The 20,326-nt window shown below is 39.4% G+C and overlaps 1 protein-coding gene across 40 annotated transcripts in view; it reads right to left on the reverse strand.

Moving 5' to 3' along the window:
- SORBS2 (sorbin and SH3 domain containing 2) overlaps window positions 1–20,326 on the reverse strand; it is a 306,881-nt gene that overhangs the window by 52,264 nt on the left and 234,291 nt on the right. For 28 of the 40 annotated variants that reach the window (XM_069492972.1, XM_069492987.1, XM_069492985.1 and 25 more), the window contains 6 exons: window positions 15,006–15,144; window positions 11,051–11,214; window positions 6,313–6,379; window positions 4,927–4,971; window positions 2,674–2,863; window positions 398–512 (listed from right to left, as the gene is read on the reverse strand). In XM_069492972.1, the coding sequence (XP_069349073.1) occupies window positions 398–512; window positions 2,674–2,863; window positions 4,927–4,971; window positions 6,313–6,379; window positions 11,051–11,214; window positions 15,006–15,144 (720 nt within the window). Of the gene's footprint in view, window positions 1–397; window positions 513–2,673; window positions 2,864–4,926; window positions 4,972–6,312; window positions 6,380–10,265; window positions 10,407–11,050; window positions 11,215–15,005; window positions 15,145–18,276; window positions 18,751–20,326 lie in introns of those variants that run through there. The other 12 variants (XM_069492981.1, XM_069492990.1, XM_069492989.1 and 9 more) reach the window with 5 other exon arrangements.

The following is a 20,326-nucleotide window of genomic DNA, read 5'->3' on the forward strand; positions in this document are numbered from 1 at the left end:
AACTTCCATGGTTCCATGTGTATTGGGGAGATTGATTAATGACTTTTCTCATTAGCAATCTGTCACAGCAATTCAGTGTTACATTTATGAATGGTGTTTTTAAAAAGATTACACTCAGGTTCATGATTGGGCACAACTATAGTTACATGCAAATGAGTCCTACTTTTATATATATATATATTTGGTGAGTAGAGACAATATATTAATGAGTGTATCTTTTAATTCTGAGACAGGATGCGCAAATCATGATACAAAATAATCATGATTTCCAAATAATGCCAAATAAATAAATAAATTACCTTTGTGATAAAAATTGCTAAACAATGTGAAATGCAGGTTTATTTGGAAACCCTGGAAGCCTAGAGAGCTGGCATTCTGTTTAATGACAAGTGCTTACTGGTCTTTCATGCTGCAGAATTGATGACTTGCCAGGTTCGTATTCAAAAATACTCCTCGGCTCAGACCGGAATTTTCTTGTATCCACTTTTCTGTCTGGAGGATCCCAGTCATGCCTTAGAAATAAACAACAAATCACACACTAAAATAATCCTGTGTGCTTAAAACAACTGTATAGAACCACTTGTTATCTGTTGTCAAAGTTAATTTTAATATAGATTAAAAAATCTCTAGGATAAAAAGTTCATCTGCCAAAAATGCCATATTTATGTTTTGTTTTACATTAATGATTTAAAGAAAGCCATTTCTTTTATTTCATATTATCTGTTCCTCTTTTTTTTCTTTTTCATACAACTATCCTCCTGCTGGCTCAAAAACTCTCATGAGAGGTTTATAGACATGCAGACAGTGACCTCTCAGTAAGCCTCTGGGTCACTAATGGTAGCTGCATATGTTTGTATTTAAAGTAAGTGGCAGTGTGCTCCGCTAAGCTCTGTGCATTTAACCCACCACTCTGTGACTTGGCATCCTTGATCCAAAGTGACAAGGAGTAATGCACACACCATGTTTGATCTTGTTTCTTGCAAGTGGCACCATAGTTTGTCTGGGAAAAGTATAAAAGTATCACTTGAGTTGGGAGCAAGCTGTGTGGCATGGGAGATCATCTTTTGGTGTTAGCTTTGAAACACCAGAGTCAAACATCTACCTCATGGGAATCAGTGCTTTTTCCCGAACTAATATCCTTTAAGAGGCTGTCAAAGAAGGACTTACAAAGTAAGGCTTTTCTAGGCAGCTGGAGCTAAAGAAGCCTCCCTTTGGGGCCATCATTTTTAGGAGGGTGGATTTTTTGACTATAGATTGGAGTGATTCTGAGTCCATGGAATGGAATGAAATTCTGACTCCATAGCATGTTGGAAATCAAAGTGCTCTAAGGGATTGAACTAGGGGCAAGTCCTAGCTTTCTACTAAATTGATAAGTGATATTCAGCAGACCTCTTAAACTTTGCAGTCTTAGATTTTGCATCTGTGTTAAACACAGGTAGCAAAATTGTGTTCTTTTTCCTTGTAGAGGAGTTTTGAGCATTGCATGAGACAATATATATGAAAGCCATCTGGAATTTTTAAAGGGATCATCATATCTCTTAATGAGATATTTATTTTAACTAAACATATAGGACAAATAATACATTGAAATCTAAAGGTTAATTTTGGTTCTTTTTTTGATGGAAAATATACCATTTTGTGTCTAGATCATTGTTTTTCAGTTTTAAGGCATCACATAATTCACCCTGAGGACCCCTTCACATGTGATGTGTGTCTGTTTTCATGGTATCTTGTACCCTACATCATCATCAGTTACTCTTAATGGTATGATGGGGTGTCGAATACAATTTTTCTGAGATGGGTTTGACAGATGATGCTTAATAACTGGTATTAATAAAGCATAATTTTTATATTCTTATTTATCAGTTACCAGTATAGCATAGGCTTTGGATTTAATCAGAGCTGAATTTGGATCCTGGCTTGGACATACTAGCTGTATGAGCTGAGCAAGTGACTTCAATTTTCTGAATCACAGTTTCTTTCTCTTTAAAATAGAATCTGTCTCATCAGGTTGTTCTCAGAATCAAATGATATGATACAGCAAAAGTGTTTGGCCTACTGCTGGGCTATAGTGAGCTCTCAATAAAGGTTACCTATAAGTAGAAATATTAGTCATAATCCTAATAAAAATAACATGATAAAAGTGTGCTTATAAATTTTTATTTTGGTGTGGATAGTTTCTATAAAAATATTTCAGTAGAGAAATGAAAACTAGTATCAGCTTGAAAACTGGTGGAAATGAGCCACAGATAGACACTTATTAAGTAATGCCTTATTTATGATTTATGAATAACTTTCCCTGCTTTCAAAAAGATATTTTATTGATAGATCTAACATTTCAAATCTGAGGAAACGGAAAACTAATTGCATAGTCTCTAACCTGGTATACCAAAGCATGTATATGTCAATTATATGCATTTGTTGACCAAAAAGTCAATTGATCAATAAATGTCAATTCGAGTCTAATTCAGGGTGCTGTGATATCATGAACCAAGACTGTGATGCGTTTGCTACAGTCTCAGTGGAGAAGGTCAGTAGGGTGTACGTAGGGACTCACGAGATTACACACTTATTCTCTCTGTTATGGTGTGCACTGATTCTTCCACTGGATGTCCCATGGGCTTGTTTTTATCCTAAGTGAAATATTGGCCACTTTTGGGGAAAACATCTTACTTTTCTGTTGAAGACCGATCTCTTGGTCGAAACGGTGGGACTGGAGGTGGAACGTGCGGGGGAGGCACTGGCGAGGACGCGTCCTTAAAGGCGTTGGTGCCGTTGTCAGAGTGGCTCTTGGAAAGAGGTCTGTAGGTCTGGGTCTTCGCCGCAGGGTGTGACTGCGCACTGTAGGGTGGGTTGTACAGACCTAGCAGGAACCGCCCCCACACAGAAGCAAATAACATGTTAGAAGTGCATTAAATTGTTCATTCCCCTCCAGGTATCCAGTGACTACGTAAAAATGCTTATTGATAAGCATATTCGTAATGCATACATCAGATGGTCGTTCTTTATTAATATTATTAATTTGCTAATCCTCATTAATTAATTATTAATTTATTCTACACACAAGCCCTGATTACAATAAATCTTTGTCAATTATTTTGGAGTTGGTAATAATGCACACTGATACTAGGAGTAAACTTACAGGTACTTAGCAAATTTTCTCTTTGAATTGTATAAACTAATAATATAGTTAAGATTTCCAGGGAAGATTAAAAGTACTTAGAACTGTTTCCAAATATCTCCTAACATTTTTTAAAAAACTCTCTGATTTACATATGACAATTGACCAAGTTGTATATATAAGGTGCTGTGCAAGGCACAAGGACACACAAACCCTCAATAAGCTTACAGTACAACTGGGGAGATGAGACACTAACAGAATTATGATTGAAATTAATTGGTAACATATAATAAAGATCAAATGAGGAAAACATATATTAAGAATTAAAGGGTGTCAGAAGGTGGTGGATTGGTCAGAGAAGATACTACAGAACTCATGCTACTAGAGTTAGCCCTGAAGGATCAGTTAGGGATGGTATAGAAAAATAAAAACAGAAAAGTGCAAGACATAAAGCCGTGAGATGTAGGGTTAGTAGAAAGGGAAGAGACTAGTTTCAGTGGCTTTGTCTGCTGATAAAATGATGAAACTTGCAGGGTTCTACATGTACCTGCTGTTCCATTTACTAGTTTCCAATGTGACACAGACTTTGATATTAAAAAATTATGAAAATTCTGAATTTCTCACAACCACAATCTTTTGGGCAAAGTCTATTTGCACTCATCTGCCTCTCCTGGGAGTCCATGCCAATTTCCTTGGCAAACGAAGAGAGATAACATCTGCATTTACAGTTTTGCCTTGATTCCATGGTCAGACTTCAACTTTCAAGTTAAATAAGGGGAGTGAGTTTGGTGTACCTGGGACCCGGAATGAAAATGGAGGGGGACATCTTAGTAGGCCTCCTGCTGTCATCTGAGGGAGCCAGGACCTAAAGCCAGAGGTCTTACTGCTTGCTGGGCTTGTTTCACTCATTTCCCCTCTATTTGGTAGTGGAGACTAGTGGTGACATCCCTAACAGCTACAGGGCTGAGCGCTGGTCTCCAGGTCTGTGGGAGGGGAGAGCCTCATGTAGCTCCTGGGCCAGGCTGGCCAGGGGACCCCTAAGTGAGGTCACTGCTGCAGAAGGGGAGGGGAGCAGTCTGAGTCTTGGAGCCTGCTCTAAAGAAAGGGGACAGCAACAGTCCTGAGCCTGTGGCTGGGCAGGGAGAGGAGGCCTGGGCAGAACCCCTGATGCAGCATTCAAGAGAAAGTGATGAAGGGAGGGTGTTTGGAGGGGTTCCCCTCTCCAGCCTGAAGACCCCTTCACGAGGTACCAATGCCTTCAGGTCCAAGTGAAAATGCCCAGAACTGAAGTCATTCTATTATGACCACTGGCAATTCCGAGTCAGAAAAGTGGCCCAGCCAAGTGGGAATTTTGAAATCTTTTAATGAATGGTTGCATTTTGGAGCAAAAGCAGGGACAAGGTCACAAAATACTTTGCTTGACTTGTTTTTTTGTGAAGTGTATCTGAATGATCTTACACAATTGTAATCACTCTCTGCTGATAAAAGATCTCTATCTTGTTTTGTACCCTGGGTTACAGTGTGTTCTTTCAGGCTGTCCTTCATACTTCGGTTAAACATTCCTGAAGCTGAGAATAAACTAACAGTGGGAATGAATGAGATAAAACAGTGTTAGTTCTCATTTCCATGAGAAAAGATCAATTCTTTTGTTATGCATGCTCTGAAAAAGGAAAAAAGAAGCATCCTCCTATTGATATGAATTGCAAACATGTGCTCAAACAGAAGGGTAAAAAAAGTGGCTGTGTAGTTCTTCCAAACATTGCAGAGCATAAAATATTCATTGCAAGCAAGGAAACCCATCCTACCTGCATTGTATGTATACGGAGTATTATACATGTCAGTGTCATCATCTAGAAAATGAAACATAAATATTATGGTAGTACAGATTCAGTCACCATGGCATAACAAGACAGCAGAACTTCAGAGAAACAACACAAGTTTGTTAGAAAAGCAATGTATTTTTCCCAGTTCATAATATCACTTTTCAGTTTCAAATATTGCTTTTTGCTGGGCTCCCCCGACCACCCTTTCTTGTCTGTAACATATTGGCATTGCCGGCCTCTTCATAGCGTACAAAGTCGGTCCCTTGTCCTCACTTCCCAAGGCCACCATCTCCTCTGGATCATGAATTTCCATTAAGTGCTTCAGAGATTGCTTGTCAGCTGTGCTGAGCAGTGTTGGGGCACGGAAAACAATACCCCAAATGAAGGCCTCGGAAGCAAAAGTGTTTCTGTCCTTCTGCTGCTCTCCTGCCTCTCTTGCCTCAGTCTCCCCCGAGGCTAGCCACAGACACTAGAATCCCTCTTCCCCAAGGTGGGTCATAGAAACCAGCACCCCTTTTCTCCAAAGCCAGCCATAAAACCTAAAAATACTACTCTAACCGTCCTCCACTTTTCTGTTTAAAAACTGGCCATAAAGAAATTCTCTGACCCACTGTGTTTGACTGTAGGCCATAAGACCCCCATTCCAGAGAGGGCCTGCCCCACACCCAGAAGGAAGGATGCTGCTCAGAGAGGCCAAGAAGAATCCGGACAGACAGGCCTTGCTGGGTTTCCCCACTCGGTCTGTTAGCATTAGATAATCCTTTTTGTCCAATCACATTGCTACACGGCTGTGCATACTTTGTTGAACCTGAGCATAAAAATGGACAATTTCCCCTGTATCTTTAGGTCCTCGTTTGAAGTCCCCATGTCATGTAAAACTTTGATCAAATAAATTTTATATGCCTTTTCTCCTGTTACTCTGCTTCGTGTCAATGATTTTTAGCGAATCCGTCAGAGGACGAAGGGAAGCTTTCCCTTGGCCCCGACGGCAGGCTCGGGAGACCTGCCTAGACTCACACTCTTGATGAAGAGCAGACGGGGTGGACAGAGGAACAAGGCGTCTGTTTACACAGACAACACCCCGGTTGAGACCGTGGATAGGAAGGTTGGAGGGAGGAGGCCAGAGCACAGGCCGGCTTCCCGGGGGTGCCTCTTGCTGGCGGCCTGGGGGGTCGGGGGGAGAGGGGCGCAGAGGCAGAGGGATCTGTGATTTGAGCGGGAAGAGGAGAACAGGAGGAACGCCAAAAAGAAGGCAGCATGGAGTGTGCTGGAGTCTTGATATTTTGTGTGAACAAAACCTATACAAAAGAGGAATATATATCCTGCAACCCACAAGGACCTGATCAGAAAGCAGAACAACATACATACCCGGCTTGTGCACCATGTGAATCTGCTTAAACATTGTCTTGTACCAGTCCTTGGGTCGGTCCACTGTCTATAATAAACAGAGTGTCCAGTAGTCACAAAACTGGTTTTAAATCCGTGTTGCTCCTCAATGTTTTCATTTCTATAGTTTATCTTCTTAATAGCAGATTTCTATTCTATGTTAAAATTTTCTGACTCTTTCCTATTACTTGATGACAATTTCAGCAATTTATTCAGTTATGTATGCAAGTTTATAAATATGTTACCTCATGTTAGAGTTAAGCTGAATTGGAACATTCGATGCTATGGTTTTATTTTTTCATAAACTACCTAGTGTCCAGCACTAGGTAGTTGACACTTACACAAATATATTTATATAAAATTCACTGAATAAAAGTTATTGTTGTAATAGTTTTCTTAACTCCTTTTAGTGATAATTATCATCCTTAAACACTTTTTATTGCATATTCTATCAAGACATTATTTTTAGAATTGACTAGGGAATATTTTTGACCCAAACTGTGTTCTGGTCAGCCTAGAGAAATAAATTTGGTATTTACTAGTCTAAGTTACTAAAATACCAAATGTAGATAATCCAGAGTCCTGGAGCAAATCCAAAACTGTATGGTTTCACAAAATTTTTAACATGATAACAGAGTGTATACACACTTGCCTTGCTAAACTGTAAGGCTACTGGACATGATAGAAAAAGTAGGCTGCAGTGGAAAGATGAAGTTGATGTTAAATCTTGAACCAAGATTCAAATCTTGGTTTCTTTAATTACTGTTTGACACTTTCTAGCAATATGAATTTGAGAAAGTTATATAACCTTTTTGAGCCTCAGTTTTCTCCTCTCTAAAGTAACAAAATTTTATAATATTTAAGTCATAGGATTGCTATGGGAATTAAATGAGACAATGTATACAAAAAGGCCTAGAACCATGCCTAGAATATAATAAATGCTCAATAAATAGTAACAGTAGGGAACCTCAAATATTTGTAGAATGAAATAATGTATGAATCTAGCTTATTGGATGGAACTGTATCTTACTGTATACCTGTGAAAGTAGACATACATAACTTTATGATCATAATTAAAGGTTTTGCTTGGCAAGATCTTTACCCCAACTCTTTCAGAGCTACTTGGATGGCAAACTTGACCATTCTGTGTACAGTAACTAAATACACCAGATTTTCCAGGATAGTTCTCTTGATTTAAAAAATTCTGTTAGGACGGCTACAAACATATTCTTGTACTTGTTACACTGAACTTTGATTTGGATTTTATATCCTGATTTTTTTTTCCAGAAATATGGTCATTGCATTTTTTATCTTGACATGGAGGGTTCTGTACTATAAATTTATTTTAATTTCTAAGAATACAAGATTCTGGCAATCACCCTAAATATAGATTAACATTAAGGGCTATTTGACTCTGTTGCAAATCACTTCTTTATTCTAGGCTCTTTCTACAATGGAAACATTGAGGGGATTATTGATTGAATATATAATCACATGGTGAGGGCTGGTGGGAGGGGGTGCAGGGATGAGGTAGGAGCCTAACTCTTATTTGCTGGTTCAAAGTAGCTGAATGTGTATCTTTAAGGGATGTTTATTTTTTACAAAACACTGATTTTTATCATTAACCTTCATTTCTTTTATAGCAGTAAAGCAGCAGAAATTAAGACATAACTGTGAGTAAAACTGTTTTCTAACCATACCTGGACACAACCAATGGCAACAAGGAAGCCCAGTAAGTACGTTCCATCACTGTATATGGCAATGCGTCTTGACAGACAGGATTGTTTTCTTCACTTGCTGGAGGGCCTATATCAGGTAGGATTTCACAGTTATGCCATCTGCTAGCTTTATATGGTGCGTACAGAGGTGCCAGGAAGTGCCCAGTGGGTTGGCAAAGGAGAATATGAAACTAGTAAGACGGGAATGCTAAAACTCTATGTCCCTTTCTAAAAGAAGTACTCTAAGCATTTAAAGTCCCTTTTATAAATGCCATCGTGGAGACTGTTATATTGCTTCTTAATACCAAGATTCAGAAAATAGAAGTCTACTCAAATTTGAGGAATGTGTCCTTCAAAATCATTTTCCATGGAAAATAACTACTAGTAATTCCCTATGCAGTTGTTTTCTATAACTTTGAGTGAATAGACCTGAATTTTTACATTCCCACAGTTTAAAAAACATCAGAGCTCTACACAGATTTAACATGCAGAGATTTCCAAAAAGAAAAGAGATATATTTTCGATGTAACCGGTATACAGTGATTCTGTTCTATTTTTGCTCTTTTTCAGCTTTGAAAATGCTCCAATGAGCGTTTTATTTGAAGGAGAATCTTGTATTTCACTTAAATAGCTGGTCTTAATTACACAATCTCATGGGATCTGAACCCTGGTGATTTTTGTTGTTGTTTTTAAGAATGGCGGCGAAAGGCTAACACAGACACCCCAGGTTACAGGAGGGAAGGCAGTCTGCAGAGCTGCTTGTCCGCATCACAGCAACTCCAGAGTCCTGGTTGCTGGCTCTTGGCTTTCTAGAGTTTCTGGATTGCTTTATGAAAGTTCTGGGTGTATGGTGGCTGTTTAAAATAATTCTATAGCATGGTACATTGAGACAGCACTGCCTTGGGCATACACACCGAGCAGAAAGCTAATGTGAAACAATTAGAGTCTGATAGTCATTGCTTTCTACACGGATGAGAAGAAAAACAACCTTGGAGATTGTTGGCCTGCTGTGGCTCAGAGATGGCCTGACTCAACATTTATAAACACAGCTATACTTGGGGATGTGCTCTGGAGGGCTGTAAAACAGTAAATGTGAAGAAGAAAGGAGTCTTCACAGACCTCTACCTTCTTTGTAAAGTTTTAAAGGTCCTGAGTAAGAGGACAAGTTATACATGAAAATATGGTTCCTTATAAGGAACTTCTGAGTTGCTTATATGTTTTTTCTATTTTATAGAAAGAAAACTAGCATTCAATGTTTCGTGTGTTTGTTTATGCATACCTAAGCATGCTTTTGATCTGGCAAGAGATAACAATATAAAAATGTTAATTAACAATCTCGAACATCTTAGTTTTTCCTTTTAAAAACTAACAAAGCAAGGCTTTGCCAATTAAAAAAATTATGTCTTATAGGTTAAAAAATGGACCAGGTTTGCAAGTCCAATTTATCATTTATATCATTTATTGACTTAAAAATATGCACAGAGATCTCAGATAAAATCCATTAAGACAGAATCTATAACTACTTGGAACCAGAGATCTCTTAATCTGTGTACATACTATCCTTGAAGGATCAATTAGACAAAACCAATGACACCATCCCTGTCAGACACTGTATCCCTACATTATTAGGAAAAAATTTCCAATTGAACCATTTTGAGTCAGAAATCTTAAAAAGGAAACAAACAACAAAAAAACACCATCTCCAGAAACATGTAAGCGTCATAAAATGAAGAACATTAGTCACAATCCCTGAACTGTTTTGGTCACTTAACTATGACAATCATCTGTTCCAAGACAGATTGTTAGGACTTCATAATTCATCACATTCAACATTATCACAGTCTAACAAATCTGAACCCCCAGCCACTGAGGTACAGATTTACTTTTTGGCTTCCAATTTGTAACACAGATGCTTAAAATGAGCCTTTTCTAACTCTTTTCTCTGTATATAAAACACATCATCCCCATATAACAAATGCAAGTTCAGGTACAGAAGAAAGCCCCCTCACTTCATCATTAGTGCTCTGTGACTATTTCCAATCTTACCCTGCTTTTTTTCTGATATCTTTCCCATTCTTTTCCTCCATCCATGATTGTCTCGGCCCCTCAGGTCTGCATTCCAGGGAAGCAGCTCTTAGCAACACCCCAGCTCTTTCTCTGGGCATTGAGGGCCACGTGTATGCAGCTGGAGCTCTCCCCTCACCTCCCCCAGTTCACCTGCAGCGATGTCGTGGCTCTCATCCTGCTCTCCCGGCTTCCTTCTCTCGGCCAGAGCAAGCCTTCTCTTCAAGTGGGCTTGACCAGCAAGCAGCTGCCTGCCAGGCTCGCAGGAGCTGCCTCTGCTGCTGCAGCGCTTTGCCAGAAGGGGCTGCCCTGACACACTCAGCAATGCTTTGGCAGAGTTTGGGGAAAAAAAAAAAATCCAAACACTTTCACTTATCGTCCCAGGAGAGCTCTCTCTCTCGGCAGGCACAGCTGAAGAGGGACATGAAAATGTGTATTTTTCTCCAGAAAGCTTTTCCTTTCCATGACATTAACTCCCTTCACTCCAATCACCTCACCTCCCAACTCCCAATTCACAGCTCCCAATCTCCTGGTGTTAACACACGTCCGTTTCAAGAAACAAATAAATCACTGGTTTATTTGCAATGCACGTGGGAATTGGATGCAGCCAAAGAATTCCCATTTTCCTGTTCCTTCTCTTTTCTATTGCCCGAACCCTCCTTGGTAAAAGGTAAAACAAAACCAAGCATGGTTTTATCATTTAGCAAAATCACAGTTTTCATGATCTTTCATTCAAATGGAAAACCAGATCGTGAAATTCTCTTCAATCGGCAGTTTTCTCTCTCTGCCGCACACAGCGTAACATTCATGAGCGCTCGGATGGCACAGAGGGCAAGCCTCATTACATAAGACCCCAGGAATGCACAAAGCCGTGGACAATCCGCCCTTTGTGGAGCTGTGCACAGCCCCAGACAGACGCACACGCTGGCATTTCCTACCGTTCTAATTGCTGTGGGGATTCCGGATTCATCCACCGGCCCGATGCCTGGGTAATGCGGGGCTTTGATGACTGTCACTCTCTTCTCTTCCTCTGAGGATCTGTACAGTGGGCCCGCGGTGCTGTCCAGAGACTGCGCATACTGGGGATATGTCTCCGTGGAATCTGTGCAGGAAATGTGGCAAAGTAGAATGCAATTTGATGCACAGGGAATCGTAAACCGATGGTGCCTCTCCTCCTATGTTTATGCCAACTGTAACATCCGGTCCATGGTCCCATCACTCTCTCTTTGAACTCCTTTACCTTCCATGTGAGCCACTTGGTGTGTAGTGGGTACTGTGTAGGTGCGGAGGGCACAGACCTGTGGCAACAAGGGCCGCCCCACCTTATGGAGAAGGATGGAAGGGTGAGGCGGAAGATGACCTGCGTTAAACAGTGTAGCAGCCGCTGCGCTAAGTCAGCGCTTCACTGGCATTGCCTCATCTTACCCTTCCAGTCATCTTGGGGGCCTGGCGGGCGGGGAGCAAGAATCAGTTTTATAAATGAGGGGGCAGGAGCTGAGACAAGGTTAGTATCAATAATTTCCCTCAGGCCACAATTTCCATGAATATCATTCTAGTAATATTGCTAACTGCTATTATTTGTAAGTACTGAAATGTATCTTTAGACAAAAGATAGGGCTGTGGAGTTAGGGAGAGTGATTTCCTTAAAACGAAGCGAAAACAAAAGTCACTTTAAAAAATCTTCGCATCCATAACACAAAGAAATGTTAAATGTCTGAGGTGATGGATACCCCAGTGACCCTGATTTGATTAGTTCACATTGTATGCCTGTATCAAAACATCACATATATCCTATAAACATATACAACTATTATGTATCCATAATAATAAAAAAATTTAAAGAACATCTTCACATCCAAACATATACTGTCCTTGGATGTGAAGGCTTATGAATAAATAAATGCTTTTAAGCCATTAGTATTAATTAATTGTTATTCAATTAGCCATGATGGTCCTAATATCTTTGGTTTTACTTTAAAATACCAAAAGCCATTACTTTTTACCCTTTGAGGGTAAAAACTCTCCTAAGGATATAAATTAGAGGAGGCTTATCAAGTTTCTAACTTCATGTCACTTTTATTTATTTTTTTATTTATTTATTTTTAGAGTCAGTGTCTCGCTCTGTCACCCAGGCTGGAGTGCAGTGGCGCAGTCATAGCTTACTACAGTCTCAAACTCCTGGGCTCAAGTGATCCTCCTGTCTCTGCCTCCCAAAGGCTAGGATTACAAGTGTGAGCCACTGTGCCTGGCCCTCAGAGTTTTTGTTAACTTTTAGCATACTTAAAGAAGCAACAAGTGCATATATGCACTACATATTCTGTTTACTCTTAGTTCATCGTTATTTTTAAAAATTGACATTATTACTGCTCACCTGGTATGATTAATAATATGACTTCCTATTTTTCTGCAATTAATTTCAAAATTTTGGTGACCAAGAATGACACTTTGTGTGTACTCTTTATGCCATGGTCTCTCAGGACTGCCACTCAGAAAATTCTTTTATGTGTACATGGACAAGTCCATATGTTTCAGAATGGGATTCATTGGTATCATCTGTGTATGTATATCTTATAAATATGTTTTTCATGACAAATTTGTATAAAATAACATAAGTAAGCTCTTTAAGAAATTTAACTCATCATTATAAGGATAGTTAAAGTTAAGATATCTCTAAGGTAAAATCTATTGTAACATTTGTAACTGCTATTACTATTATTATGGCTACTTTCAATTTAGTTTGGATAAGAAAGGCATTTTCAATACATGTTTGATGAAGATTGGATAAGGTGAGGAATACAACTGCTTTACGTGCCATTAAATGTAAAAGTAAGATATTTTCCAGGCTATTCAAAATTAAGACACAATCTGGTATTTGACTCAAATTGACTTTCTGTTTAATTCCCAAAAGAATTTGAGTGGGCATCCGTGATGCTACTATTTTTATCAGCAACAAATGTTTTATGAACACCTAGTACGTGCAAAGTCCTAGGCTAAGCAAGCACTACCGAGTCTGTCATCATATCTGGGACATAAGATTCTACGAACCTATAGCTTATGCAGTAGGAGGCAACCCTTTATTTTATTCTCTTATATGATCCACTAATTCTCATCTTTGCAATATTTTGTCCTCAAGTACATAAAAGTGCATTTAGGGCAAGGTAGATTTGTATATTCTCCTCGGGACATATCATAGCCCTGGCTAATTGGAATTTGGTCAATGTTTACATAGGGAATTTCTTTCCATGTATAGTTTATATGCAAAATCTACTCATTGATATGCTCTAAAATCAAAGTCTGTCTGTATTTGAGTCTTTATATTTTTTGTGCAGTAAGGTAGGGGTAGGGGATGGGGAAAAACCTGTGTTCACTAAGACAGGCAATGAGACAGAGTAGACTTTGATAACAATTATTCAGGGAAATGCTATGGCTAGAATAATTTATAGAGTTTGATGTTATATGTGTGATAATGCATAGTTCCATTTAAAAAAAATCTGGGTATAGTATTCTTCCATTATTGTACTACACCACGGGATGATTGTTAAAGGGCAAAATTTTGGCACAAGGAAGTTCTACTTTCTTATACTCTAAAAGTACACGGTTATAAGATTCACAGATGATCCCCAGGAGTAGCGTTAGAGAAAGCACAGATATAGTTAGACTTTTCTTTAATGAGTCCCACAGCTACATGTAAAGTCCAATAGTTATAGAGGTTTTGTTGTCCACAGAAGCTGAGTTCTACAATGCACATGCTAGATGCTGACATAAAATGTTCCTTGATAAAGGAATAGCATCATGCTCTTTCAACACGTGCATCAGTGCTGGGGAAGGGGGCCGTGCTGCCTGCTGTCAATGAGGAAACAGTAGTTCAAGTCCTGGGTTCTAGTTTCTTTCCCTCTGTTCATTTGTGGCCAGAGGACCCGGCCTCCCCTGTTCTGGGGGGTGTGGGGTGGCCCTCCAGTCCTCAGAATGCCCCTCTGCTTCCTGCTGTCCTGGAAGCTTTCTAGTGACTCAACATCATGGAAACTTTTTCAGCCTGAATTCCTATGATGGTTCAATTTGGTAAGCTTTTTGATATTTTGGGTTTTTAAAATTACATTTTTGAAAACTTAAGAAATATTTATTAACTTATTTTCTAAGCTATAATATATTTCACCAGGTAAGAAGATTTCTATCATTATATAGCAGAACTTCTCTCCCAGGAGGCCACTAAGAGTTCATAAGCCCCCTGAAATCACATGCTTAAATTTTGTTATGAATGTTCCTATGTTCATTTATTTTCTGGCGGAGAAAGAGCTCTGTCTTTCACCAAATTCTTAATCCCCAAAGGGTTAAGAATGATCATTCTGTAAAATAATGAAATCATCATTTCAGGGAACTCTTCAGTTTCTCTTGCGTGGCTTCTATGACCACATCGCTGACTGAAGGTCTTCTAGCCTCAGTTTGAGTGGTGGTTTCCTACTTTGTGAGCTTTAGCACTTTGTGAGACAGCCTGGTCTCTCTGTTACATTGTTTTAACTATTAAACAATTCTTCCTTATATATACACCAAAAAAATATTCCACTGTGAAAGCTCTTCCACAGAGGACCAAGCTGCCTCAGTGGAAAAGCTCTATGTTCGTTTACTCTTTTATCGGGCAAGCTAACTGGCCACCTTCTCTTTCTTTCTACCCCCACCTCAAACATCCAGTAGCCTATTCCAGGCTCTGACACAGCTGGAGCCATTGTTGTGGAATAGCTGGGAGCCCACTGGGTGAATCCTCTGCCCCAATCCCTCCCATCAAACAGTGGCGTGCTCGGCATTCCTGCCTCACTCGGATGCCTTCTATGCTTCTCGCGTGCTTTGTACTTGCCGTACTGAGCTCGCCATGAGAGTCACGGTGATCACACTACTTACCGAGGGATCTGCCATGCTGCATGATAATGCTCGAGTTGAGTGAGGCTGGGAGAGAGTATGCTGAGGGGGAAAACGGCCTTTGGTAGTAACTCATGGGACTCACGGCACCTCCGGAGTTTCCATTCACTGTTATCTGGCTCTGAGGAAAGTGCACAGGCATCCCGTTAAAGCACACAGTGCCCTGTAAACATCATTCCTTTGGGTGATAATAAAAGACTCCCAATCACATGGCAGTAATCAGCTGCCAAGTTTTTATTTATTTTCAAAACTGATGTCAGAGGGCAGGGTACATTCTCTCAGTCTTCTCTCTCTTCCTCTGTTTCTGAAAATCACTCTCTTATCTATGCGAGGGCCCAGGAGGGGGTTAGGGGGAAAGGAAGCAGCTGACCAGCGGGCATGCTGCTCTGCCGTCAGAGGTGCCACACGGTAGCAGTAGGAGTCAGTGCCAAGTAAACATGGAGCGCAGCTCTCCTCCTACAACATGCCTCAAGTAGCCGGGACATGTCACACTGCTCTGCATGCAGGATTTGAAATGATGCTCTCGGGCACGAGGAGAGGGCTTGGTTCTTAGACCTATGCAGGGATCTCTTCTAGTGAATGGATGTTTCCGGAACAAGGTGACTAACGCAAGGAGTACAGTGGTTTGGATATACAGATCATGAGGCAGGCTACTCTAGAAGGATCAAATACCTGGTAAATCACCAGAAAGAATTGTTAAATCACTGACTTCTCCCTACTTCAATCGCACTCAGCACTTTATGGGCCTTTGTTTGGTTTCTTAATAATGTATGGCTTTGATTGTTTTATATTTGAGTATTTTATATCCCCAGTGGTATCTCAGACTTCTTGGAGATGGTTATAAACATGTTTCTTTTATATTTTTTGCAACATGCAACCTGGCGCTAATGACATAGTAGATGTCCAATAGATACCTATTCTGACTGAGAGGAATCAGCTTAGTTCAGAGGTTGAGCTCAGGGCTGTGAGCATGACTATCCACAGCACAGCACTGAGCATCATGCAAATGAGGCAAAACGTTAGTAAGAGCATTTAGTTAAGATTACCTTATAGCTTAATACATACAAACACACGTGCACATATACAAAGAACCATAATTTGTGAACTCTTCCTACTTATTTTAAACCAAACACCTTTTACACAAGCTTGAAACATAGATGAGCAAGTAATTGCTTATTTCTGATTTCACTTTAAAGCACGTATGTTTTCAAATGACCTGGAATAAACCTAATTTAATTACTTTATAGCCATACCATATAGGTCCTAAAATCAATAAACAGTTCATTACAAGGATTGTGCTTATTGATTACATACTTCTCTAAGCTGTTGGAAAAGTCACTCTCATATCATAACCTACCGTATCTTGGAGATCTTCTACCTGAAGAGAAATCGACATTCAACAAACCTGAGGCACAGGCCTGCTCAAATCTTCAGAGCCTTTATATGCATCTGGTGAATGATTTGAGAAAATTTTTGCCTCCTTGCCCAAATCAAGTTTGGTGGATCTTTGTAATTACCATCTTAATACTATGGTTATAATATATTATAATTAATGTTAAAAGTAGGAGAATCCTTATTAAAAGTCATCAGATATCTATGTTACTAAACTTAGGAAACTTGCTCTGAATCCTATTTTGATGGTTTCTATAATATTGATTGGGGTTAAAAAAAAAAACTTCTGAAAGTACATTTACTCTTTTATCATGTTAAACCAATCAGGATTTTGCCAATAATACCATCAGAGTTTTAGAAAATACTTCATTGTTATAGTGAATTAATTATTGTGAAAAACATCTCATGGAGAACCTATGTACAATTTTAAATTGATAATTGAAATTAATCTCGGTTACAGGTAGCTCTGATTGTGCCCACAAGACGATATGTATAACTCTAGGTCCCTGAAGAGTCTTAAAAACAGAAAATTGAACAGGTTAGTGCCTAAATTGATGTACTCTCACTGCTTTGTTTTTTTGGCTACAGGTCCTGATAATAGTCCTTAAAATTTTTTAAAAAGTTAAGAACCAGTTAAAGCACAGTAGTACATGGCGGCCCCACTCCTGTGGAGCTCCCAGCCCAGTGGTGGTGAGCCCTGGGACGTGCCGCTCCTTCTCCAGCCAGTCTCTGCATGGAACAGTTCAATGCACAGTGTCATAGCCAGCTGCTGGATGAATACTAATCCCATCCCCCAAAACATACCTTCTATTTTCTGTAATTGCAGTGTCTTAATAAACACATGGCTTATTATAACATTTCTTTGTACATGAAATTTGCAGATATATGAGCTTGATAGAACATAGTTTTTATGGGGCACAAAATTTTGTCTATGACAGTTGCTTATTTGGAACTTCATTATAATATCAGTTTTAGAAGGAAATTCCTATTTTTTGCCTGCAGGTATGTGCCTTTCAAATGGACGCCATTATCTATACATTATATGCAATTGGGAATCTGTGCCCTAAAATTTGGAAGCATTTTTGCCATTCATAAACCATTTATTAGGGACTGTTTATCATACAGACACATTTAAATGGCATAATATGCATGCAACATATTTATATGTTACTATAAATGGAAGATGAATTATTTATATATAAAATAAAAAATGTATTCGTACATTTCTATACTTGGAATGGCTCAGGAAAAAATACCTCCCCACAAATCATAGGGCTAAATCTCTGTGAAGCACATTAAGATTATTTACATCATTCACTCCTGTATAACAGAGGAGTTCAAAAGATGTAGGCTTTAGAGAGGGAGGAGCAAGAAGAATTAGGATCATGCAGTTAGTAATCACTTATGTGAGAAACAAGGAATAGAAACTATTTTTACACAGGACACATTAATATGAGAGAGGAAAACTGTTATCTAGCAGGTATTAATACTGAGTTAAAATTTTTGAAAAATTTTAGACTTTCTCTATAATCTAATCGTAACAGTAGGATGATGTGTTCTTATCTAAATTTTGGAGACAATTTATCAAGGCAAATAGGTGTACAACTCATTAGCTACAGTAACACAATAAACCATTTTAGAGTAACTCTCAAATGAATGCACAGAATATAAGTGACTTTTTCAGCCCTAAGTAGGCTGAGGATGAGGACGACTGTGGTGGATTTCCCTGACAGCGGGTGTAGAATTGGTTGACTAATCAACACCTACGCGGATAAAAATGCTCAGCTGCAAAATGAGATGGCACACAAGAAATCAGTCCTTTTAAGGAAAAGGTGGAGGCAAAGGAAGGCAGGATAATTACATGAGTGGCCGCAGGGGTGGTTAAGGTGGTGCCATCTGTCACAGCAGACCTCTGACCCCAGGTGGGGGAGGGTGTCTCAGAACGGTCAGTGGTGTCAGAGTCACCAATCTGCAGCTCAGCTAGCAGGGCTGTGGAGGACCCGCTCTCTGAGCGGGAGAAGGGCTCGCCCAGGGAGGAGTCTGCAGTGAGAGAGCCTGTGTCCTGGCTGTGGGGAAGGCTTTCAGGAGCTGGGAGAGGGTGTTTATAGAAACAGTGGGCAAGACTCTGGGGCCTGTGCAGCTGTGAAGACCCCAAACCATCAGACGGTGGAAGGCTAAGTGGTGCCGGGCTGGAGCCACTGCCTGGTGGAAAGGTGGCGCGGTTCAAAGGCACCACAGAAGAAGGGCACGGAGGAGAGGCTTCTGGTGTGGTTTGTCTGTGTGTCTGGGAAGCATTTACCTCCAACACATTGGCAGTTAAGTTCTGATTTCCAGGCTGAGTTTGAGGAAAAAATAACAAGAAGAGATATAAATTATCCAATTAATAAAAACACCTCTTTTTGCAATGTGGCAGAGAAGGCAAAGCATCGGTTTCACTTGCAAGCGCTCTAAGGAAATACGTTCAGATGGATTAGGTGCCAACCACACAGCACAGAAAAAGCATGAAAACATGAAGAAAATGAGTCCAGTCAGTGTACTTTGGAAACAAGACCAGTTTTCACACAGCACTGCAACAGAATTTTGCGCAGGGGCTTGAGAGTGCTGGCATAATGAAATCCTTTCCTCAAAAGTGTTAGTTTTTTTGTACTTGAGACAGTGAAATGATATTAGATTGTCTACTGGCCAGCAGAATTAGTTTGTCCTTCACTAGAAAAATCTTGCAGCCTACTTCTCCCTACTCCCTCCCCCCTGCCAAAAATACCCCCCAAATATAAATCAGTTTGCCTCACTTTTTTTCTGACTTACGCATCTAAATATTGATCAAACTAAAAACAACTAAGTGGAAAAGTTATTTTGTTTCCTTTCCACTTCTTATTTGATTTAACTATAAAATACTAAAAAAAAAAAAAAAAAAAAAATCGAACTTCAAAATAACCTAGCAGTGCAAATAGAGGTACACACATGTGAAAATAAAGTGAAAATAAACAACAGCCACTGATAATGGTCAGAATGCACCCTAGCTGATTAGAAATACAGTTGGCAGTAAGTCTTAGGTAAAGGAGAAAGAAACTGAAGGGGAAATGGAAGATTTAAGAACTCCAAGGCTATATATTAATATAACCCAAGAGGCTAAACATGGTGGAGGGGTTGTCTGCAGAGGAAGAGAAAAGATAGCCCGTTAAACGTTTTTGTAGCCATCTCTTACAACCTTGAGATGCCTGACTGCGCGTGTCAAATAAAGCGGCAAGCATCAAAATCAGCAGGACTCCGAAGCAATTTTTCTCCGTTACCCCTTCCACCTTTCAGAATAGAGATTTTTGGGGGTGGTGACAATTTTAAGATAGATGGCCAGAAGTATTATAGGATATTAGTAAAAAGATGGGGAATGAACTAAAGAGAACTGTATGAACTTAGAAATATTGCCTAGTAAAGATTTAAGTGGTACCATTTGGTGTTCTTGGCCAGCCATAATTTTCGTAACAGCTGATGTCATGCAGGCTGTTGGCCTCATAAAAGTCATAATTTAATTTTTTTCCTTCAGGCTTTTAATTGAATACTTAAAAAAAAATCTACCATATAAAAAGTTCTCTCTGGGTAATAGATCCTTTAGAATCTGATAAAAAGCTATTGATCCTTCTCTTAGGGAAAATGCATAAATTCATAGAAACATAAATTTCTGCATAAACTTCAGGGCTACACAGACACTCCAAAGCACATCCTTAATCTAGCAGGTTAAGAAATCCCAACCCTGGATAAAAACACAGATTTTCTTACTCTGTTTTTGTTTACCAAGATTTTGTTTTGTTGCTATTTCAACACAGTCATTTTAATTGTGATACTTTTTTACTGTTTATGGTTTTAAGATCTCTGGAATTAACTGAAAGAAATGTATGTTACCCAGAACTTAAACT

The sequence above is a fragment of the Eulemur rufifrons genome, chromosome 18, assembly GCF_041146395.1.
Source record: "Eulemur rufifrons isolate Redbay chromosome 18, OSU_ERuf_1, whole genome shotgun sequence".
Lineage (NCBI taxonomy): Eukaryota > Metazoa > Chordata > Mammalia > Primates > Lemuridae > Eulemur > Eulemur rufifrons.